At 43.4% G+C, this 24,714-nt stretch overlaps 1 protein-coding gene across 8 annotated transcripts in view; it reads right to left on the reverse strand.

The window, feature by feature from the left end:
• Positions 1 to 24,714, reverse strand: part of FAM135A (family with sequence similarity 135 member A) — a 170,690-nt gene that overhangs the window by 54,114 nt on the left and 91,862 nt on the right. For all 8 annotated transcript variants that reach the window (XM_050950601.1, XM_050950604.1, XM_050950598.1 and 5 more), the window contains 4 exons: positions 20,828 to 20,983; positions 10,611 to 10,684; positions 9,529 to 9,683; positions 6,947 to 9,263 (listed from right to left, as the gene is read on the reverse strand). In XM_050950601.1, coding sequence (XP_050806558.1) covers positions 6,947 to 9,263; positions 9,529 to 9,683; positions 10,611 to 10,684; positions 20,828 to 20,983 — 2,702 coding nt within the window. The remainder of the gene's footprint in view (positions 1 to 6,946; positions 9,264 to 9,528; positions 9,684 to 10,610; positions 10,685 to 20,827; positions 20,984 to 24,714) is intronic.

Below are 24,714 nucleotides of genomic sequence, written 5' to 3' on the forward strand. Positions count from 1 at the left end.
CGTAGGAAGAAAACCCTTCTCCGAACACCAACAGGAGAAATGCTTCCACTTAACTGAGTAAGTAGCCCTGGTGGAAGGCTTCCTACTGCCCAGGAGAACCTCCCGAACCGGGGTAGAGCAGCGTAACTCAGAGCCGGTCAACCACGCAGGAGCCATGCCGTAAGGTGCAGATACCGAAGGTCCGGGTGACAGAGCCTGCCGTGGTCCTGGGTGATCAGGTCCAAATGAAGGGGCAGGGCAACTGGGTTGGCTATTGAGAGGTCCAGCAACATGGGGGACCAATGTTGCCTGGCCCACGCTGGAGCTATCAGAATCACGCGAGCTCTGTCCCTGCGCACCTTGAGGAGGACCTTGTGTACCAGCAGAAAGGGAGGGAACACGTAAAACAGATGTGTCGCCCATGGGATAAGGAAGGCATCCGCTATTGACCCGGGCTCCCGACCCTGAAAGGAGCAGAATGTCTGGCATTTCCTGTTCTCCCTGGACGCGAAGAGGTCCATCCGGGGACGACCCCACCTCTGGAAAAGTGAGAGGGCGACGTCCGGGCGGAGGGACCACTCGTGTGAGCAGAAGGATCTGCTCAGTCGATCCGCTAGTGTTTCGTACTCCCGGGAGATAGGAGGCCGAAAGGTGAGTGGCATGGGCTATACAAAATTCCCAGAGCCGCATCGCCTCGTGACATAGGGGAGAGGACCTGGTGCCGCCCTGCTTGTTGATATAGAACATGGTCGTCGTGTTGTCGGTGAACACCGCGACACAACGATCTTGAAGGTGATGGACGAACGCTTGACAAGCAAGACAGACCGCTCTCAACTCCCGAATGTTGATGTGGAGGTCCAGCTCCCGAGGGGACCACAGGCCCTGAGTCCTCAGAGCGCCGCTGTGCGCCCCCCAGCCCAGATCTGAGGCGTCCGTCATCAGGGATGCCGAGGGTTGGGGCAGATGGAACGGGAGCCCTGCACAGACTATGGACTGGTCCAGCCACCACCAGAGGGAGTCCAGTACCCCTTGGGGGATGGTGACAACTGTGTCCAACGAATGTCTGACAGGCCGGTACTGCGCGATGAGCCAAGATTGAAGAGGCCTCATGCGGAGTCGAGCATACGCTGTCACGAACGTACAGGCCGCCATATGGCCCAGGAGGGCCAGACATGTTCTTAGAGAAGTCAGCGGGGCCGCCTGCAAGCGCAGAATGATGGCCGATAGCGACGGAACCTGGGCAAGGGTAGCAAGGCCCTGGCCAGGGTAGAGTCCAGAATGGCCCCGATGAACTCTATCCTCTGCGTGGGGAGCAGAGTAGACTTGTCCACGTTGACCATGAGGCCTAGGGCAACAAAGAGGCTGCTGATCCTGCAGACGTGGTCGCGGACCTGCAGCTCTGACGTGCCCCGGACCAGCCAGTCGTTGAGGTAGGGGAACACGTGAATGCGGCTGCGCTGAAGATATGCGACGACGACTGCCATGCATTTCGTGAACACCCTCGGGGCCGTAGAGAGGCCAAACTGGAGGACCGCAAATTGATAATGTTGGCGGTCGACCACAAAGCGAAGGAAACGCTTGTGCTGTGGAAATATGGTGATATGGAAGTAAGCGTCCTGCATGTCCAGGGCGGCGTACCAGTCTCCAGGTTCCAGCGATGGGATGATGGTCCCAAGGGATACCATGCGGAACTTCAACTTCACCATATACTTGTTGAGTTCTCGCAGGTAGAGGATAGGCCTGAGGCCCCCCTTGGGCTTGGGGATCAGAAAGTAGCGGGAATAAAACCCCTTGCCCTTCTCGCTCTCTGGAACCTCCTCTATGGCTCCCTTGTCGAGGAGCATCTGTACCTCCTGATGGAGGAATTGCTCATGAGAGGGGTCCCTGAAGAGGGGCGAGGGTGGGGGGTGGTGATGAAAACTGCAGGCGGTAACCGGCCTGTACAGTGCGCAAGACCCAACGGTCCAATGTTATTTGGGTCCACGCCTGGAGGAAAAATGAAAGACGGCTGGAAAACTGCGGGGAAGGATCCGAAGGGGAAACTGGTACTGCACCCTCGGGCGCACCTTCAAAATGAAGGCTTGGGTCCGGGTGGGGCCTTGGAGGAGCCCTGGTTTTGCCCCGCTTGGCCACCTGACTGTCTGCGCCTACTGTTCCTGCCGCGACGCCTGTTAAGGTCCTGCCACGGGCGGAACTGAGGATACAGCCGACGTTGCTGCTGCAGGTTCTGCTGCCGGAAGGGTCTGCGCTGCGTTGCAGGTGTATGCATCCCCAAAGACCGTATGATGACTCGATTGTCTTTAAGGTCCTTTAGTCTGGGGTCTGTCTTATCGGAAAACAGGCCCTGGCCTTCGAAGGGGAGGTTCTGGATGGTATGCTGGAGCTCTGGCGGAAGGCCAGAGACCTGGAGCCAGGAAATGCGGCACATCGTAACCCCTGAGGCAAGGGTCCGAGCGGCCGAGTCCGCAGCATCTAAGGAGGCTTGCAGCGAGGTCCTTGCAACCTTTTTGCCCTCGTCAAGAATGGTGGTAAATTCCTGACGTGCGTCCTGCGGTAACAGCTCTTTAAATTTGCCAGCCGCTACCCAGGAGTTAAAAGAGTAGCGGCTAAGGAGGGCCTGCTGGTTTGAGACCCTGAGCTGTAGCGCCCCCGCTGAACAGACCTTACGGCCTAGGAGGTCCATCCGCCTCGCCTCCTTAGACTTGGGCACCGGGGCCTCTTGACCATGGCGCTCCCTATAGTTCACCGACTGGACCACAAGGGAGCATGGTGTCGGGTGAATGTGCAAGTACTCATAGCCCTTGGAGGGGGCCATGTACTTTCTTTCCACGCCTCGAGCGGTTGGAGGGATGGAGGCCGGTGACTGCCAGATAGTGGTGGCATTGGCCTGAATAGTCCTGATGAAGGGTAGGGCCACTCTGATGGGAGCATCGGCAGAGAGGATGCTCACCACCGAGTCCTCGACCTCAGAGACCTCCTCTGCTTGTATGTCCAGGTTTTGCGCCACGCGCCTGAGGAGGTCCTGATGTGCCCTAAGATCTAGAGGGGGAGGGCTGGAGAACGAGGTACCTGCCACCGCCTCATCAGGGGAAGACGACGAGGAGACCCCTGGCAGCACAGCGTCCGCGGGGGGTTCTGTCTGGGGCTGCACCTCCGGCTCTGGAGGGAGCTCTGGGTCCTGGTGGCTGGACCTGTCCTCGGCTTCCGGGGAGGGAGGGGGGCGAGACACCGTTGCCTCTGGTGGCCTGCGTTCCGACTGCGAGCGGCGCCAAGAGCGCGAGCGTTCAAGTCTCCGGGGCGATCGGTGCCTGGACTCCGGAGACGGCGCTCTCAGCATTGGCTTGCCTCTGGAAGTCACTCGCACCGGGGGTACCGGGGATTGAGGCTGGGATGGCTCAGTGAGCGCTATCAAGTCCCGTGCCAAGGCGAAGGTCTCCGGCGTAGATGGGACTAACAGCTCGACCCCCGATCTCAAGGGGGAGCTAGGAGGGGCCGGACTCGACAGACCTTCCGGGCCCGGAGTCGACAGCAGCCCTGCAGGCGGTGCCGCGGCCAAGGTAGGTGCCAGTCGCTCCACTCGAGCCTGCCGAGATGGTGTTGCAGACGTCGAGGGCCTTGGATCGGGTCCCGGTGCTGGGGATGGACGGTGCCGGGGAGTCTTGCCAGTGCCGGCGCGGTCCGGTGCCGGAGTAGAGGTGGCCGGTTGCGCTGCCGGTACCGGAGTCAGTGCCGCTTCCATTTGGAGAGCGCGGAGTCTTTGATCTCTCTCCTTTTTTGTGCGAGGCTTAAAGGCCTTGCAGATACGACACTTCTTGGTGATGTGCGATTCCCCCAGGCACTTCAGGCACGCGTCGTGGGGATTGCTAGTTGGCATCAGCTTCTTGCATGCCGAGCACTGCTTGAAGCCCGGCGAACCAGGCATGAGCCCAGTGCCGGGCGCCGGGAAGGGCAACGGCCCAACCCGCAAATAAGTTCTGTAACTATATACAATAGACAACTAACTACTATACTACTTTAAACTGTTTTTGAAACTATTTACAACTACAACTACTAACAGTATACAAAGGAGAGCTAGGGACGTGGAGGACAGCAAGCCGCACTCCACAGTTCCAGCAACCGACACGGCGGTAAGAAGGAACTGAGGAGCGGGCGGGCCGGCAGGGGTATATATTGAGTGCCATAGTGGCGCCACTCTAGGGGGCGACCTGCCGGCCCACTGGAGTTGCTAGGGTAAAAAGTTTCCGGCAAACGTGCACGCGCAGCGTGCACACCTAACTGGAATGGATATGAGCAATCACTCAAAGAAGAACACCTTTTATTGGATCAACCTCTGTTGGTGAGAGAGAAGCTTTCAAGCTTACACAGAGTTCTTCAGGTCTGGGAAACATACTCAGAGTGTCACAGCTAAATACAAGGTGAAAGCATAAGTAGTTAACACATATTTCAAGGGACCATAGAAGGTGAAGTGGCCAGTTACACCTCCCCAGTCGTGCATGGAGGAGTTTTAATGGATTATAGACTGTTGTAATAAACCATAAATCCAGTGTCTGTATTCAGTCTATGATCTTTGAGAGAGAAAGGGCAAGAGTGAGAGCACACAAGCATGAGAATGACGCTATAGCCCGGATGTAAGAGCACTAATTAAAGATGTGGGAGACCCAAAATCAAACTGGGGTTTGAACTGGGGGCCTCCCAACCTCCTGGGAGAGTATCCTAATCACTTTGCTAAAAGTTATCAGAGTAATCCTCCCCTATGTTGTACTTTTTGCCTTAACATCCTCTAAGCATACCTATTGCATTGGGCCCCAGACTTGACTTAGGAGGCCAGACATTAATCATCCTTCCATGGTTTGTGAATAGCTCTGGGTCTTAGGCAAGAAATAGATATCCAGGCGCCTAGAGGGAGGCAGCAGGTCACCTACTCAGAAGCAGAAACGTAGATAGCTAGGAAACTTTTACTGTAAAAATGTAGGTGCTGAGTTATTTAGGAATCCACAGGGTTAGGTGTCAGCTGAATGGGAATTGTGTGCATCTTAGTGGAGCCTAAAACTGGTACTTTGGTGCAGGGACCAGAGGGATAGGGAATGGTAAGAAGGCCTAACTCCTTTTGTGCATCCAGGCCTCGACCTCTAGGTCAGATGAGGATGAGAGACAATGCTCGGAATTGCCTACCAGCAGCCATTTGGAACAAACTGAAGAACTGGTACTGATGTGCTCCAAAAGGAACCATGTATCATCCTCGTTAGTAGAGAAAAAGATCATTATGTGAGGTCTCCCAAGCGAGAGAGTCAGGAAAATGGGATCCTAAAATCACTTCACCTTAAAAAACAACCCTATTCTAAGTGCCCTTTCCCATACTTATTTATATTTGATTACTGTATACACAGTCCTTAGTATAGATACAGACTTTATGAATTACTGTACATCTATAGCTCTAATAAATGTAAATGGAGAGTATTTTAATGCTCCCATTCTTTACCTGTAGGGGGTTGCACACATTGTAGCTTCTGTAGGCTGAGCCATTGCATCCACACTGCGCTTCTTACATCCCTCCATTCCTTCCCCCAGCCCCCACAAGCACCTTGTATGCCACCTTTCCATGCCCATCCATTTCAAGGACTCTCTGCTAGTTCCATCACCCCCCCTCATGCCAGGGGTTCTGTGTGTGTCCCCCATTCCGCCCCCGGTCTCTGTGTTCCTCCTCATCCCATCTCCAACTCCCAATACCACCACTACAGTGTCTGCTCACCCTTCCCAGGGCTCCTCCTCCTTCCCTTACCATCTCTCCTCCCCAGTTCTTGCTTTCTTTTCCCCAACTCTACTCCCCAACCCTGGGTCTCTGCTTCCATGCCCACCCAACCCCCTCTGGGACACTACTTCCCTCATCACCACCACTCCCTCGTCCCCAATTCCTTGAAAGTTCCTCCTTTGCCCCTCATCCACTCACCCATACTCTGGGTCTTGGTTTTTCCCCCTTTGCCTCCATTTCCGTCCATCCACCCCCTCCCATTTCTCTCCACTCCTGATTCTACCACTGCAACCCAGACCCCAGACATTGCCAAATCCCCGTTTTTCCTCCCATCATTATCTATCCTCTGGTCCCTCCTGCTTCCGCCACTGGATCCCCACTTCTCCCTCACCTCCTATCCCCATTTTCCCCCTACAAGCCCTCCCTGTAAAGCTCTCTTATTTCTGTTACAGTCCGGGCTATGCACAATGTCCCCACAGGCAAGTTAAGCTGTTGCCTCTGATATATGTAGGCAGTAAGGGGGCAGGGACAGAGAATTTCCTTTGCCCGCAGCACCAGAGCAGTGTGGGGGCCCTGATTTCCCCCTGAATCAGCCTTCTCTGATTTTCCAATCTGTTGCAAAAATTAATTTGTGCCCATGGATGCCCGGAACATTCCCTATAATTTTGGAATTGATGGGATGTAGTGTTTCAAAGTTATTGCGTTACAGAGAAACAGATGACAGAAAATTGCCATCGAGTTGAGCCCTACACCTCACTTTGGTTGGTCAGTTGTGCTGGGCAGCTAGTCTTGTTATCTTAAACAATTTTATAACTCAGGATGTCCCTTTTCCTTTACCTACTATGTTAAGTTTTCATTTTATAAAACACCATTTTTCTTTTCTCTGAGATCTTGAAATATTTCTATTCTGTAATTTCTCATTTTAAAAAATGTTTCAATGTAAATTTATTCAATATATAAAACTCAAAGTTTTAATTTTGCTTTAAACTTGCCAAACAATATGAGATGAGTAGATGTGATAACTGGAATTCTGTGTTAACATATACTTTCTAATAAGCCTCTAAAACCTGAAAAGTTAGTTGTGTGTGCAGGAGAAAATAATCCATAATTCAGCTACCTGGAAATATCTTGATCAAAGACCATGTTTCTTTTCCCTCTGAATACCATATTTTAAGTTTTTCAAAATTTAAAGAGACTTTGTTTAAAAAAATCACTTACGCTAGCATTTGAGGTTTAGGGGAGCTTTCATACCAGGAAACAAGTGAAGCTGAGCTGCAGGATGTGCTGCCTGGCTGTTTTGTTATTGCATCAGAATTGCTTTTTGAAGAACATATAACACTGCAAGGAGAGTCTCTCAGCACAGAGGGAAAAGACAAACAACCAGGAGTACAGATAGGAGCCATATTCATTCCATCCCGTAGATGTTCGCTGTCAATCCTTTCAGATCTCAAAGCTTTTTCTTCCATTAGACCAAAGTCAGCATTTGTATCTCCATCTAAAATATTACTATCATCCGTTTCCTCATAATACCCATTTTCAACCATTTCTTGATCCTGCTCCTCCTCCTCCTCCTCCTCCTGTTGTGAAGAGCCAACAGTTTGTTTTTCAGATGTTTCCTTTTGAGGACTATCAGGATTGCTGTTGTCAGTAGGGCAAATATCAGAAATATCTGTACTGCTTCTAGAGCCAAAGTAGTTTTCTATAAGACCTTGTTTTACAATATCGATACTGCTGGTTGATAAGAGATGACTTGCATCTGGGTGAGTCTCACTTTCAACTGTTGGCAGTTCCTCAATTGTTTGCCTTAATTCTAAAGGTTTGTTATATTGTCCCTCATTTGTTTTCTCTACATTACACTTAGCATTACTAGATACTGAACCTGAAACAACACATGGTTCTCCCAGATAAATAACTTCTGAATGCAATTCAGTTTCTCCTTCTGTAGTGTTCTGTTGCCTATCAAGGTTTTGAGAGTCCTTAAAAACTGTGTCAAAGTTTGCACATGAGCTGTAACTTTTGATCTCAGTAGATATATTTTCATCTGAAGCAACTAACTGTAAAGAATCTTTTAAGTTTGAAAACGAGGAATGTAGAGAGACAGTTTCATTGTCTGAATACCCTGAAAATACAACAGACTGTTGCTGTAAAATGATATTTGATTTTTTACTGTCATCACATTTTGGCAAATCAATTGCTCCCAGATCTAATATAGTTTTGCTGTCACTTAGTTGACATTCAGGCACAAGAGATATCTTTGAATTTTCATCAGGTGAAAGCTCATCATCATCTGACGGTAGAGAGTTTATGGATGTCAGGGATGATTGTATTTCACTCAGTGCACTAGTACTCTCAGTACAATAACTTTCTATTGCATTTCTTATGTAATCTGGTTTTAGTAAAAGCTGAGGAAATAGTCTTTCACTGTTGTAAGCACTTTGCCCTTGAATGGTTTCAAAAAACACATCAGGGTTGGAGTGTGTTGCAAAAGAGCTTGGTTCACTTTCTACACCTGAATCTGAAAACCTAGATGAGGCATAAGTGGCACTAACATCTGGTAACTTAATCGTGTCTCCACTTATGGCAACGTTAGTCTCTTTTGTAGAAAGAGCAGAATGATTGCTTTTTACTCTTGTCAATGCATCTCCAATATGTTGGAAGTTCGTTTCTTGCACATCATCCTTTTCAAGCACCAGTACCTGTTCCCCCGAGTTAGCTTTACTTCCAGATTCTGCAGTCTGAAAGTTGGGCACCTGTAAATTGTCTCCATCCTGCAGAAATTCTGTCCATGATCCAATACGAACATTCACTTTCTCCCCTTCGTAAGGATTTCTGTTATTTGGTTTGACCTCAATTGTCCTCACTCCTGATGAGGTGGGCTGACATCCAGGACAACCTTCAACTGTGCTTGTAGGTGTCAAGATGCTATCCACCCGTGTAACTCCAGTACCTGCCTGGGAGATATTAAGTCTGCCAAAAATGGTGGAATTTGCACAATGAGAGATCACAGGGCTACACTGGCTTTGCTGAACATGGTCAATTTGGGCAGATTTTTGTTCAGTTCTAGATGACACATATCTAAGTTCTTTTTGACTTATTTGCCTCATGCAGGTCCTTGTGTCACAAGCAAAGCCACCTATTGCAGGATCCAGTCCTTTCTGATGAGATGAAGGCCTGCCTTCATAGCATTTAGAGATGTCCTCTGGTGCTGTGTTTTTCAAACATTTGTAGCCTACCAAGATCACGGAGTCCTTAGAGTTCTGTTTTACTATTTTTTTTGTGTTTTCAGTTTTCATTGTTTTCATTAGTTTAGTAACCTTAACTTTGGATTTATTTACATCTTCATTTTTCCCTTTCAAAGACTTTGTTAGCTGCTTTTCACTTTCTGAATGCCAAATGTTGGAGGCACCTGCAGGTCTGATTTTCAACTCTGGGCTAGAAAAACCAGCTACAAAACCTTCTTCGGCCTCAAATTTATCCAGCTTATTGGACTCTGACTTCTGAAGATTTTCAACTGCCAACCAGGGTACATCCAAATCTTTTACACAAAAAAAAAAAAGTGAGAAAAGAAAAGTACAGTTTATAACAAGATTATGCAAATTACTAAAGCTATACAACTTTCCTTACAAAATTTAAAAAACTTTACAGCTATTCAAAATATAAACTAGATAAACTTTTCAAGGGAACATTTCTCTATAGTTAGAAAATATACAGAAAAATATACCTACTTTTTCTGTAACTTTACTTACAGCATATTCTAACTGACATATGTTCAAAGGAAAAACATACAAGCTTGTATTTACCTTCAGTAATGGAATCTAAATACCGATCTTCAAAGATTATAGGTAATGAGTTCAGGTCTCCATCTAATTCACTGCATTCAATAGGAAGAGGTGGAAGAGAACTGCAGAAGGAGGTGTTTTTGATAGCTGTACACATCTGTAGATGACTCTGAGCACTGAAAAATATTACCTTGTATTAAGAGAATTATAAGAGAGGACGGTAATCCTACACAGTAAATTGTTACTGTTAATACTTAAACAGAATACACTAAATCTAAACTCATATTAAATTAGTTACACAAGTACGTACAAGGCATTTTTGTAATCTGAAGCATATTAATGTGACAAAGTTCCTCCTCTACCTTGGTGGGTCCTGCGCTTATTGGCAGATTTGCTCACCTCAGTGATCTCCCCCACAGTCTGGATCATCTCCTCCTGTGTCTGATCAGGAGTTGGGAGGTTTGGGGGGAACCCGGGCCCGCCCTCTACTCCGGGTTCCAGCCCAGGGCCCTATGGATTTGCAGCTGCCTATAGTGCCTCCTGTAACAGCTGTGTGACAGCTACACCTCCCTGGGCTACTTCCCCAAGGCCTCCTCCAAAGACCTTCTTTATCCTCACCACAGGACCTTCCTCCTGGTGTCTGATAACGCTTGTACTCCTTAGTCCTCCAGCAGCACACCCTCTCAGTCTCAGCTCCTTGTGTGTCTTGCTCCCCACCTCCTCACATGCACTTCCTCTCCTCTGGCTCCTTCCCATCTGACTGGAGAGAGCTCCTTTTAAAACCCAGGTGCCCTGAGTAGCCTGCCTTGATTGGCTGCAGGTGTTCTAGTCAGCCTGTCTGCCTCAATTGGTTCTAGCAAGTTCCTGACTACTCTAGTGCAGACCCTGCTCTGGTCACTCAGGGAACAGAAAACTACTCACCCAGTGACCAGTATATTTGCCGTCTACCAGACTCCTGCATCCCACTGGCCTGGGTCTGTCACATTAAAGATAACACACTTGTGATATATGTTGTGCACTACAAGCTGTTTCTGCACATTTACCAACACGATTTGGAAAAGTAATAAGAAAAGCCTCAACATATTCTATTTCAAGTTACTCACTGTAGTTCTTGATATGCAAGAGCAGCTTGCCTTGGATGCTCAAGACAAAAGAATGCTTCGGAAAACCTTCGTACCTGAAAGATTCCAACTATTACAATTAGCAAAATAAGAATTCTTTTTTACACAGAAAAATCAATTTAAAAAAACAACAACATTGCTATGTCACAATGTCAGTGTCGCACATGAATAAATAGTAACGTCATCAAGTCATTAAATTTCATGAACAAGAATGTCAGTTGATGTGTCTTTTTTTTTTTTTATCACTAACAGATATACGATTGGGGCAGATACTGGTTTTGAATGGGAAGCACAGTCTTGAACAAATAGGGCAAATGTAACATGGTCAAGTTGCCTATCTAGACACATAACAGAGACATGAACAAAAAAAAATTAAGATAAATTTGAATAAAAGGAAGTTTAGTTAATATGAGCAAGTTTAAAAATGTATGATGGTTATCCTCAAGAGTGGAAACTCATCAAATATTCTTCAATTCATGAGAATGCAGCAGGCCAGAATTATACAAGAGTGTGTAATTTGACCTTTTTCTGTCCCAGATTTCAAAGTGAGAAAAATATAGTAGATTTTACATTGCCTTTACCATTGCTTCTGTAGTTTACAATGCCAAAAGTGCTGTGCCATTAATGATTACCCATTAAGATTTAGTTGTCAAAATACATGAATAAAGCAAATACAATATTTAGTATTTTTACAGCACAAAGGATCTTATATTTACCTACTGTCAAAATACAAGAATGAAATATATGCTATTAATTTAAAAATGGAGAAGTTGGAACTGTGGAATATACAGTAATCTATTACATGTAAAAAATTACAGTAGTGCAATGTTAATATTCCACGTCAGTAGACAATACTCAGGAACATTAGATCTCCCACATTGCACATATCATACATTAAGATATGCATATAATAGTCTAATCAGTTACCTCAAGTCTTACATAAATGTAACGTGGGTAAATTAACATTGTTATGAGAACTTTTAGTTTCGCATCTCCTCACCGCTGTGTTCAAACACACAATTTTAATGCTGCATTACAATAGATTTTACCTAGTTTGGTTGGTTTTAAAGGAGATGCAGAGAAAGGTGTTGGGGTATAGAATAGCAGAGTTTCGAGCAACTCCATATGCTATTATCTTCAGCACAAACATGTTTTATTTACTGGATTATATAATAATTGTTAAGAAATGTTTGAAATCACTCAGCCATCTAATTTGTGCTTGTAGCTAGTCTGTTTAACAATATTTTCTTGCTACTTTCTCTTGCCCATCCCCTCTGAGTACTTGATATACTCATGATCTCTCTTTAGATTATACACTCTTCAGGGCAGAAGCTGTCTCATTATGTATTTGTAGAACTCAGTGGGGCCCAATTCCCAATTGATTACCCTGGGTGCCACCCTTTCAGCTACACACGTACACCAACAATCAGAGCTACATACAATACAAGGAAAATCTAGTCAAGCACTGAGTTCTACAGCATGGGATTATAGCACTATGCAATTCATGTGTACTCGCAGGCAATATTTAAAATGAAAAGCCAAAATGACTTTTTGGTTTATGCGTAAAAGCCCATTTAAATGTTATTTTCCCTGCCAATAAGTGTTCACAGTAAATATTTCTCAGGGAGAACTAGCCATATGTCAAAATCTGATTTCAAGTTTCTGTCATTAATTTTTTTAATGGAAAAAATGAAAAAATATTTCTTCCCAGTTGCATAATTCAGAAAAAGGAACCCCCCCCACAGGATTTGAGTCACTTTACCACAAAATTCACCTTTAAGCTATAATCAAGCATGAAAAGGTTCAACCACAAGGGAAAGTTTTTTTAAAAAGTTATGGGGAAACGAAAACAGCAGGTTAAAAAAGGAAACTGCATTGCAAACTTAACTTATGGCTTTTCTTATAGCTTTTACCAGCAGAGAAAGCTCATCTATTTTTCCTGTCACATGGAATCATATTTAAATGATACACAAATGTCCCTGGGTGTAGAAGTAGACTTTCAGTTATAATCTCTCTTCTTAGATCTTAAATTTGCTGCTCTGGAAGCATAAAAGCAGATCTTGGCTAGTTGGTCTTTGTTTTTATCATCAGACAAACCACACATTCCACATCATTTCTGTAAGAGTTTGCGCTCTTTGTTCTGGAAAAATGGTTAAAGCATAGTCTAACCCAGAGATAACCCTTCGAAGGAAAACTTAGCATGGCCTGGGAAATATGGAGAAAAGATAATGTTAATAGCCCTTCCTCGGAAGTCTGAGGGAGAGCTTGGACGGGTGTTCAAATAGGAAAGGCATAAATAAAACAAAACAAAAACTTCAATGAGACGTTCCAATCAAACATCAAGTGAAAAGTTCTTTAGACAGAAACTAACTCTTCCTCTTTATCATAGGATCTGGCCCTTTCACACGAATCTAGGACCAGCCTACCTGTGACAGGCTCCTGTAAGGGAGAACAAGCCAACTCGGACCCACCTGGAAGTGGTAGGTTTATTATTATTAGATTATGGTGGCACTCACATTCACAGAATACAGTAAAACAGTGCCTGCACTGAAGATCTTGAAATTTAGGAAAGGAACCCAGTGCATCATATTAATAAAAGTGATATTATTCAAATTATCCAAAATTAAAGTACAATTGATTTTTGTCCTAAACCAGTGATTAGAAATGGTGTGTGGGTGTGGGGGGGGGCTTTTAGTGGGTTATAGATTGTGGTGTGTGTAGGGGGTTGTAGTGCGTTATAGATTGCTGTAATAAGCCATAAAATCAGTGTCTCTATTTGGTCCACGACTTTTAGTGTCTAGCAAAGTTATGAATTTAAGCTTCCAGGTATTGTTCGAGTTTCCCTTGAGGATGAGAACTGACAGGTCACATACAGAGTGATCGCTTTGTGAAAAGTGTTTACCCACAGGTGATTTGGTGTTTTTGTCTTTTCATCATTTTTCTGTGTGAATTCATTCAAGACCATAGCGATTGTCTCGTATCACCCACACAGATGTTATTGGGGCATTTAGTACACTGGATGAGGTACATCACAAGTTGTGATAGGCATATGCAGGACCCAGGAACCTTGAAAGATTGTTGTTGTTGAATATAAAATTGTTGTGGGTGAGGATGAAATGAATGAGTTTGGGGATATGTTTGAGGTGGTTATCTGAGTGTTGTCCATTGCCTTGAAGATACTTGAAGCAGGCAGCAATGCCACCATTTTGACAGATGGTGGTGTATAGGGATTTATCACTGATGTAATATATATCTAAGATACATCAATGATATTTTCATGGGCCCTAAAACAGTGCACTAAATGTTTCAGTAACAAGTATGTGGGTGAAACGAGACAATTAATACACTTTTGAATGCACTCTCACAGAAAAATGACAAAAAACACCAAATCACCTGTGGGGAACATTTTTCACAAAGTGCATCTGACTTCTCAGTTCTCTCATCTTCAAAAGGAAACCTGCACAACACCCGAGAGCTTAAATTCATAATTTTGCTGGTCACAAAAAATCATGGACTGAATAAAGACATTGGATTTATGGCTTATTACAAAAGTGTTACCCACAAAATGCCCCCCCCACCTCCCACACCATTTTTTTCCCTATGACTAGACACAAGTTAACCGGCCACTTCACCTTGAATGGTCTCTTACAATATCTGTTAACTACTTAGCCTGAACAATATGCATTAACTACTTATGTTAAACAACCTGTTCCACCTTGTATTTAGCTGTGACACTCAAAATACATTTCCCAGACCCAAAGAAGAGCTCTGTGTAAGCTTAAAATTTTGCCTCTTTCACCAGCAGAAGTTGGTCCAATAAAAGATATTACCTCACCCACCTTGTCTCTCTAATATCCTGGGACCAACAGAACTACAACAACAATGCATTATACACAACTGTTTATTAAGTGAATTTTAACACTTATGAAAGGAGCTGGATTAACAGCTCCAGACAGTTCTCTGTATATGTTGTTGGTAAGCTTGATCCAAACTGCCGCAAACTTGACTTAAAGGGATCAGTACTTGGGATGCAATGGTAGTTCAGCCTCCATGTCTCATTGATGCTTGACTTTTATGTAGAGACTACAATAACAAGGGTATCAACTAGTGCCCAATATCCATGAGGAAATGGACAGATTATCAACTCATTTAATACATGACACCTACCAACCAGCTGATGGCAATGACTTTCTCTCATTACCAACTGTCAAGGTATTTTCCCCCCAGTTTGAACTTTAGCGTCCAAAAGTGGGGACCTGCATGGACCCTTCTAAGCTTAATTCCTAGCTTAGATCTGATAGTGCTGCCACCAGCCAAAATATAGTGTTTGGCACACTTTCTGTTCCCCCAAAACCTTCCCTGGGGAACCCAAGACCCAAACCCCTTGGGTCTTAAAACCAGGAGAAATAAACCATCTCCCCTCCTTTCCCCCTCCCAGACTTTCCCCTCCCTGGGCTACCCTGAGAGACTACACTGATCCAAACTCCTTGGATCTTAAAACAGAGAGGAATTAACCTTCCCCCCCCCTTCCTTCCCCCCACCAATCCCTGGTGAGTTCAGACCAAATCCCCTTGGGTCTTAAACAAGGGAAAAAATCAATCAGGTTCTTAAAAAAGAAAGCTTTTAATTAAAGAAAGAAAAAGTAAAAATTATTTCTGTAAAATCAGGATGGAAAAAGTTTACAGGGTATTCAGATTCATATAGCCTAGAGGGCCTCCCTCCTCCTTAGCCTGAGATTCAAAGTTACAGCAAACAGAGGTAAAAATCCTTCCAGCAAAATATACATTTACAAGTTAAGAAAACAAACATAAGACTAATTCGCCTTTCTAGCTAGTACTTACTATTTTGAACATTAGAAACTGTTTCAGAAAGATTGGAGAAAGACCTGGTTGCACGTCTGGTCCCTCTTAGCCCCAAGAGCGAACAACGAACAAAACAAACAGCACAAACAAAGACTTCCCTCCACCAAGATTTGAAAGTATCTTGTCCCCCCACTGGGCCTCTGGTCAGGTGTCAGCCAGGTTCACTGAGCTTCTGAACCCTTTACAGGTAAAAGAGACATTAACCCTTAACTATCTGTTTATGACACCAACTTTGGATGACTTCATAATAGAGACTTAGCTGTGAAAGGTTTTGTACTCGGTTATAAATCATTTAACATGAAGTCCCCCACAATTGTGTTTTATGGTCCTCTAATAAGAACTAAATAAATAAAGAGGAGGGATCTTTTAAAAAGAATCCTATTATTGTGGAGAACACATTGCTGCCCAGAGATGCGCAGGCAGGCAATGTGAGATTCTTAAAATTTTTCTTTTCTTAAAACTTTTCTCAAAATTTTAGTAGGGACATCAGGTGGGAAGAAATAGTTCCAGGATGTGTTCAGGCCTACCAGAAGATGTCACTATAGAACAAAAATTTATCATTACAAAATGTTTACATACTAGATTGATTGATTTATATAAAAAAAAAACGCTCTAATTTTAAATCATTTTTTCACATAACCTATTTAACCAAAAAACTCATTAACTGTACATTGTAACTGTGTACACACAAACTCTCATGCAACATGACTATAGTTATTTTTGTAATGCAGCAATCAAAATCTGTTGCAATTTTTAACTCAGAGGGATGATGTCTTATTAAAGGTAATCTGCAAGAATTTTAAAAAATAAAATAATTGCATTACGTGTTGAATGTCTCCAACAACAAAAATTCAACACAATTGCTTCAGAAATATTTATACTGCAATATCAAGACATACAATGAGCATAAAAAACAGACCCGGATGTCTTTGATAAACACTAGTATTTAGTGCATAACACAAAGTGCTATATTGTGCATCCCAGAATTAGGTTTCAAGTACACAGTCAAACATTCTCTGAAATCGATGCTCATAAATTTACTATTTCTTTTTAAATTTTAGGTCCCCATAACTCCGGGATTGTTGGCTGCTGCTCCAATGATATGTGAACAGCAGATTGTCTTCTATGGACTGTAACATGAACCAAAGTTTTCTGCTCAATCCTGCAGCCAACCTATATGGGGTCAATAAAGTGGACATGGATTTTTGGTTATTTTTCATTAAAAGGCATGCGTTTGCACAGTGTTTCAGAGAAACAGTTTTTTTTAAATCTGTTGATACATAAAATTATAACAATCACCTTTGCAAACCAGTGCTCTATCAACTTAAAAAGCTCCATTTAACTGCCCCCTACAAGTTGGCTCCAGGAAGGTTTCCTAGTTGATGGTACATCACCCAATTCATGCCCAACTGTGGCCAAAGAGCTAGACCAGGGGTAGGCAACCTATGGCACGTGTGCCGAAGGTGGCACAAAAGCTGATTTTCAGTGGCACTCACACTGCCCGCGTCCTGGCCACCGGTCCAAGGGGCTCTGCATTTTAATTTAATTTTAAATGAAACTTCTTAAACATTTTAAAAACCTTATTTACTTTACATACAAAAATAGTTTAGTTATATATTATAGACTTATAGAAAGAGACCTTTTAAAAATGTTAAAATGTATTACTGGCACGCAAAACCTTAAATTAGAGTGAATAAATGAAGACTCGGCACACCACTTCTGAAAGGTTGCCAACTCCTGAGCTAGACCCAACAACTTGAGTTTGTCAGGCCTAAAACAAAAAGAAAAGTTTAATATTACTTATGTCCTGCATTCCCCTTTCACCTTTGATGTCTGGATACTGCATCTACTGTGTGGGAACCTTAAAATTTTGTTTTAAAAATACTTGCAGATCACTTTAGAAAAGAGATGAGATTAGCTTAGTTCTTTTTAGCTATAAAAAGGGCCATCTTCAAGTACAGAGATGTCACTTCAGAAACATGGCAGAGTGTGCATCCCTCCGTACGACCCTACATTGTGGATAACACAGAATTATTCCATCCCAACTTGGGGATGTGAATCTGGATTTGCATCTCTGAGACGTATATTCCTGAAGCTACATTTGAAGATTTAAAAGTTTGGTTTTCTACCAAAAAAGTAAATTTGAGCAATGTTTATGCTCAAAAATGATTCTGAGGTCAAAAGTAGCTTGAAAGCACAGTCATTCTTCAGCTTCAAAAGACAGAACCCAAAGCAGGACCATGTAGTAGCAAATGACTTTATTAGTACACAGTGCAAGTTCCTTTTAAATAAATCATATCCCAAATGGATATAAAAAGAATATAAAGATAAAAACACTACTGTAAAACCATACAATGCTGTCAAAAATATGGAGGGGACCTCTACAGAAACTCTGTGGGACATTACAGTGGAGTGGAAGCTGGTAGGGATAGGGATCATGGGAAAAAATGTTTTTGATGATGTGTCTATCTCAACCCAGTTAACGAGGTGTTCAGCATATATGATGAAGTAGACTGAAATTACCTAAAATAAGTGCATCAATATTTAATTTTCAAAGATAACTGAGCTAGAAAGATAAAAAAAAATAAAATCAGAGGATATTTAAAAACAAGATACTGCACATACAAATCATTACCTAAAATATTTTATCTTTAACATCAGGGCTGAGGTAGAGAAAAAATATTTATGTTTTTGTATTCTTATTATACACACAGTCTGTAAACATTGACATACTATCTGGGCTTTAATACAGCTATTTCTAAGTAAGAGCATCTTCCCCTTTTTGTCCAAACTCAGAAATAATTTGGAGGATCCTCACTATTGCTACTGATTTTACGTGGAAGGTGCTCAGATACTAGGGTGATGGGTGGCAGTGTAAGACTAGGACAGATACATAGTTGGGTGGGGTCATCCAACTACTAATAAAATTTCCTCCCTACAGAACGAGTTTTGCATCAAGATTCAAGGCTTAGTCTGTCCATGAAAAACCAGTTCCACAGCCATGAGTTCTTTCATTAAGAAGGCAGAATATCCAGCTCTTGTGTTAGGTATACCTTGGACTCAATCAAAGTGTCCCTGATAACTATAACTATGGGGCTCAAAGAGAAAGGTTTTTGAGACAGCTAGGTCACAGGCCAGCCAATGCTTTGTAGAGGACAAGAACCCTGAAATGGACTTTATGTTGGATAGGTAACTACTGTAATGTATAAAGCCCTGGTATGATGTGGTCTGACGGGCCAGTGCTGCTCAGTAGATCAGCTGCAAAGTGTTTTACCAGCTGCAGCTTCCAGGTGACTTTTTGTTTATCCCAGATATAGTGCATTGCAATAATTTAGCATAAATATGACAAAGTCATGGATCACTGTGGTTAAATCTCATTCAATAAGGTCTGACACTGTTTCCTGATCAGCTATAAACAGAAGAGGTTTCTAGCTACTCATGCTATCTTAGAGTCTACACTCCAATTTTGCACATAACCTTGATAAAAGGGATGTAAAATACTAAACAGTTAAACCATTAACCCCCAGCCCGGCTGTCCGGAGCAGCCCCAGGCCAGCTGAAGCAGCCCCAGCCTGGCCCGCCAACCCCATCCACTGGGCCGGCCCTCCAACTGCATTTCCAGCTGTCCTGCCGAAGCAGCCCTGTCACCCAGCCCTGTCACCCAGGCTGGCCGGCCAGAGCAGCCCCTCTCGCTTTAATCAGTTAACCTATTAAACAACATAATTATAATAATTTAAATGATTAACTTTTAAAACGGATATTTACCTCCCTACTTGATAATTGAAGAGAGGAGGGAGAAAATATCTTCATTTGAGGTTCCGGTCATAGTTTTTACTTATTCTTGAAAATATTTTACTCTTAACCAGCATCACCTTTGTTTTGCCCAAAATAAGCCCAAGGCAGATACTTTTCACCCATATTCCAGGTTGTTTCTGATTTGTCTCTTCTCTTTTAAGATTTCCCATAATAGGCTTCTCTCTTTAAGAAGTTATGAATGCTATCATTCCTTAAGCTGCACATTTTCATTCATGACTGGCAAGGAATGCTTACATGCAACAGCAAAGTACAATGGATAGACCAGCTAGGTAGGACTCCTGAAGAAAAATGTATTATTCTGCACAACTGCTACCTCTCCAGTGCCTGAAATTTATCTTCTAAGCTGGCTTTCTTATTCAGAAATGTAATTAATTGCTGTTTTGTAGTAAACATATGTGTCTTTTAATTACCGTATATATTCGTTCATAAGCTGAATGTTTTTAGTAAAAAAGGGAAGCACCAGAGAATGGGATCGGCTTCTGAATGGGTACAGAGAGGGAGAGGTGGGACACAGCCCCTGCCCCCAACAGAGGGGGCAAGGAGAGGCAGCACAGCCAGAAGGGAAGAGGCGGGGCAAGAGTCTCTCCACTTCTGGCCACGCTACTCCCCCTCAGCCTGTGAAGCAGCTGCAGCTCCGGGGCTGGCAGGCTGCAGCCGTGCCGCTTGGCCCCGCTCCTCCAGAGCAGGCTGTGGCCGTGCCATCCTGGCACTGGAGCACGCTGCGGCCGTGCCACCTGACCCAGCCCGCTGGAACATGCTATGACTGTGCCGCCCGGTCTGGCCCGTCGGAGCAGGCTGCGGCCGCGCTGCCCAGCCTGCTGGAGCAGCTCCAGCCAGGTCAGAGCCATCCTCCTCAGCCCTCCCCAGATAAGGTGGGAAGGGATGGTATGGGGAGAGTGTGGGGGTCCCAAAGGGATGGTATGGGGAGAGTGTGGGGGCCCAAGGATAGGGGATTTGGAGGGTGGTCACAGGTTACTCCCCTGACTCCTAGCTTCTCCCTCTCAAAAAAATTCCCCACCAGTTGCTGTCCTGGCCCATCACAGTAAGCAGCTGGCACGCCGGGACACTTTGTTTACTTAGGTTTACCTCCGTGCCTGCGGACACTCGAGGTAAACAAACCATCTCAGCCCACCAGTGGCTTATCCTGATGGCCCGGGAACCAGTTTGCTGACCCTTGAATTATATGGTCGGCTTATGAACGGGTTATAAAAAATTTCCATTTTTACTTATCCATTCAGGGGGGAGGGCTGGCCTATAAATGAACAAGCTTATGATCAAGTATATACGGTACTCTTAAAATCACATTTCACCAATTAGCATCAATAATTTAATCCATAATTATAAATGCAGTACAAAAGATACATTCAAAGTTCTACTCTTCTGATTTTAAAAAACATAGCAGAAAAAAGTAGAATTTGGTATCTCATTGAAAACCTACCAGTTTACAGATTAAAAGCTCCTCAATAACGCTTTAAAAAAATTTGTTCTACATCATGCTTAACTGTCAGGTTCAATACTTACCCTCAGTGTGTGATGTTCTTGTGCTAGTAAAGCTGTGACTTCCTCCTGCAAGGTAATGATCTCTAGAAATTGCCCCCACAGAGCCATCAGAAGAGAGCAAAGCTGTGCAAGATTCATGTTTATAAGTTCTGCCAGTTCATCAGGATTTTCCATTTTCTGAAGTTAGGAAAAATATTCTTACTAAATCTATAAATGCTTGTTTATAAATGTTGCCTTCACATGTACACAAAACTAATGAAATAAACTCAGTTTCATATGGTAACATATTTACCCTTACAATAATTTTACAAAAAAAGAACTCTTAAATTAAAGCTTTTTTGTCCAAACATCAAAAACAATTCATTTCATTTAAAGTTACATTACTAACAGAACACTTTTTGTGTGGTTTCAGATATTACCCTAGAAAGTCTTTTAGAATCAGGTTACACCATCTTAAATTACAATAAGAACTTGACTCGTGTCAACTGTAATTTTAAAATGAAGGCCAGGTTATATCCACTGTACTTGGTAGAGTTCTAAACTACAGCATCAAGTACAAAAACTAGGAATCAGGAATTAGAAACATGACACTAACAAAACTTGTGTCACAGCCAATGATGGGCATTGTGAGGATAAAACTGAGATACTGATGCTCTTACAACTAGTTTAAAATGAGAGTAATCTCCTCTCCAGAACTGACCCCTGATTATGACTGTGTGGTACTTGTATTTTTAAGTCAGTTTGCTTCCTCAAGGCCCACTTTCACGAGGTGTTAATGACCTCATAGAACCAGGCCCTCACAAAAGAAAGACACACAGGAAATGAGTCTTTCCTTCTTCATAGTTTACTGCATCCCTCAGATAGTCTCTTGTAGCACGGTTCCATTAGAGTTAAATGTAATTTGAGTGCTAGGGATGGTGTCTTTGGTTAGTATTCCCCACAATAAGGGATCTTAATATTTCACTACTTTGCATATTTTTACACTAATCTAAACTGATCTCAAAAATACAGAACCATACATTAAAATTGATATTGGACCAGCTGCATGTTCTTGAAGCCCTACTATAAACATATGAATGGCAGGAGAAGTGGTAAGAAAAGGTAAGTGAGGTGAGAAATGACCAAGGTACTGAGGCAAAGGTTTTAGCAGCTGAGTTCGTAAAGAAACAGCTGATTTTGGTCACGTTACAGAGAAAGAAGAATCAGGAATTACATGTAGTGTGATAATGCACAAGTCCTCCGTTCTTCAGTTCCTTCCCACTATTTGTTGCTCTCATTTGACATTTTGTCTGAACTTTAGGCTGCATGTACTTCAGGGCACAGCCCAGGCTGAAGGAGGGGGAGAGGCAGGATAAAGGCAGCTTCCATCTATCTCTGTGCCTCCAAGATTCTGTTTTGGGGGCTAATACTGACCATAGTGTAATTTAGAGAAGTCTAATGGGTTGCTCTAATTTTACCTGGCTGGTTATAGGTTGTTTTGCAGAATTGGGCAGAACTGCCGAAGCAGAGTGTGCTCCAATCACCTCCTTTCTTGCCCCCCAACCCTGCCACATTCTGACACTGTGAGGCAGGCAATTTAGGGCTGCATCTACTGGTCCTATATGCTGCTCTTCCCCAGGAAGTTCTTTCTGACCTCTGTAAACCACTGTAGCAGCATAGAAATCATAGCAATGAAGGCTTAAAAGGGACCTCGAGAAGTCAGCAAGTCTAGCCCCTGAGCTGAAGCAGGACCAAGTAAATTTAGACTCTCTCTGAAAGGTGTTTGTCTAACCTATTCTTAAAAACTTCCAATGACAGGGATTCCAAAACCTCCCTTAAGCATATTACAGAGCTAAACTACCCTTCTAGTTAGAAAGCTTTTCCTAGTATTTTACCTAAATCTCCCCTGCTGCAGATTAAGCCTATTACTTCTTGTCATACATTTAGCAGACACGAAGAACAACTTATCACAGTCATCTTTATAACAACCCTTAACGTATTTGAAGACTTATCAGGTCCTCTCTCAGGGCTGGTCTATGCTACAAGGGGAAATCGATCTAAGATACGCAACATCAGCTACGTGAATAATGTAGCTGAAGTCGAAGTATCTTAGATTGAATTACCTACCGTCCTCACGGCGCGGGATCGATGTCCGCGGCTCCCCAGGTTGACTCCGCCACCGCCGTTCGGGTTGGTGGAGTTCCGGGATCGATAGGAGCTCGTTCGGGGATCAATATATCGCATCTAGATGAGACGCGATATATCGATCCCCGAGAAATTGATTGCTACCCGCCGATACGGCAGGTAGTGAAGACATAGCCAGAGTCCTCTTTCCTCAAGACTAAATATGCACAGAGGTTTTTTTTAAACCTTTCCTCAGAGTTGTTTTTTTCTTAACTCTTTATCATTTTGTTGCTTTCTTCTGGACTCTCTCCAGTTTTTCCACATCCTTTCTAAAGTGTGGTGCCTAGAACTCGATAAAATACTCCAGCTGAAACCTCAGCAGTGCCAAGTAGAACTGGACAAGTACCTCCCATGGCTTACATAAGACATTTCTTTTAATACACACCAGAATGATGTCAAATTGTTGATTCATATTTAATTTGTGATCTACGATAACACCTCCCATCCTTTTCAGTAGTACTGCCACCTAGCCAATTATTTCCCATTTTGTAGCTGTGCATTTGATTTTTCCTTTCTAAATGTAGTGCTTTGCACTCATCTTCATTGAATTTCAGACCAATTCTCCAATTTGTCAAGGTCCTTTTGAATTCTAATCCTGTCTTCCAAAGTCCCTGCAACCTCTTCCAGTTTGGTGTCATCTGCAGATTTTATAAGTATACTCTCCACTCCATTATTCAACTCATTAATGAAAATACTGAATAGTACTGGACTCGGAACTGACCGTTGTCAGACCTTACCAGATACATCCTGCAAATTTGACAGTAAACCATGGATAAGTACTCTTAAGTAAGGTCTTTCCACCAGTTGTGCACCCACTTTACTGTAATTTCATTTAGACCAGTGGTGCTTAACCTTTCCATACTACTGTACCATTTTCAGAAATCTGAAGCCTGAGCCCCACTTCCCGGGACTGAAGCATGTAACTTAGTTTCATAGGCCCCCCTGTGGTGTGGGGCCCAAGGCAATTGTCCTGCTGCTACACCCTAATGCTGGCCCTTCACTGCAAACCCATTAAATCTGTCTCGCAACCCCTTAGGGGTCATGACGCTCATGCTGAGAAACACTCAGCTAAATGAGTTGATGTACTCCCTGGAAGACCTCTGCGTACTCCCAGGGGTATGCATATTCCTGGTTGAGAACCACTAGTTTAGACCACACTTCCCTAGTTTGCTTATTAGAATGTCACATTGGGACTTTGCTAAAAGCCTTACTAAAATCAAAATATATCACAACTCTACTGCTCCCACTGCTGCTCCTCCCGCCTCCAATTCATGAGGCAGTAACCATGACAAAGAAGCAAATTAGGTTGGTTTGGCATTATTTGTTCTTGACAAATCCATGCCGGCTATTCTTTATAACCCTATTATCCTCCAGGTATTTACAAATGGATTATTTAATAATTTGTTCCAGTATCTTTCAAAATATTAAAGTTAGGCTCACTGCTTGGTAATTCCTCTTTGTTCCTCTTTTTAAGAGACACACTATGTTTGCCCATCTCCAGTCCTCTGGGACCTCACCCATCCTATATGAGTTCTCTAAGATAATTGTTAACAGTTCCAATATTCCTGCAGCTAGTTCCTTAAACACCTTAAGATGAACTTCATCAGGCTCTGCTAACTTGAATGCATTTAACTTATCTAAATAGTCTAACTTGTTCTTTTCCTATTTTGGCTTCCATTCCTTCCACTTTGTTGTTAATATTAATATAGTGTTCAGCACATAGGTGGCTGGAATCTGGTCTTGTG

Source organism: Gopherus flavomarginatus, chromosome 4, assembly GCF_025201925.1.
Source record: "Gopherus flavomarginatus isolate rGopFla2 chromosome 4, rGopFla2.mat.asm, whole genome shotgun sequence".
NCBI classification, from domain to species: Eukaryota; Metazoa; Chordata; order Testudines; family Testudinidae; genus Gopherus; species Gopherus flavomarginatus.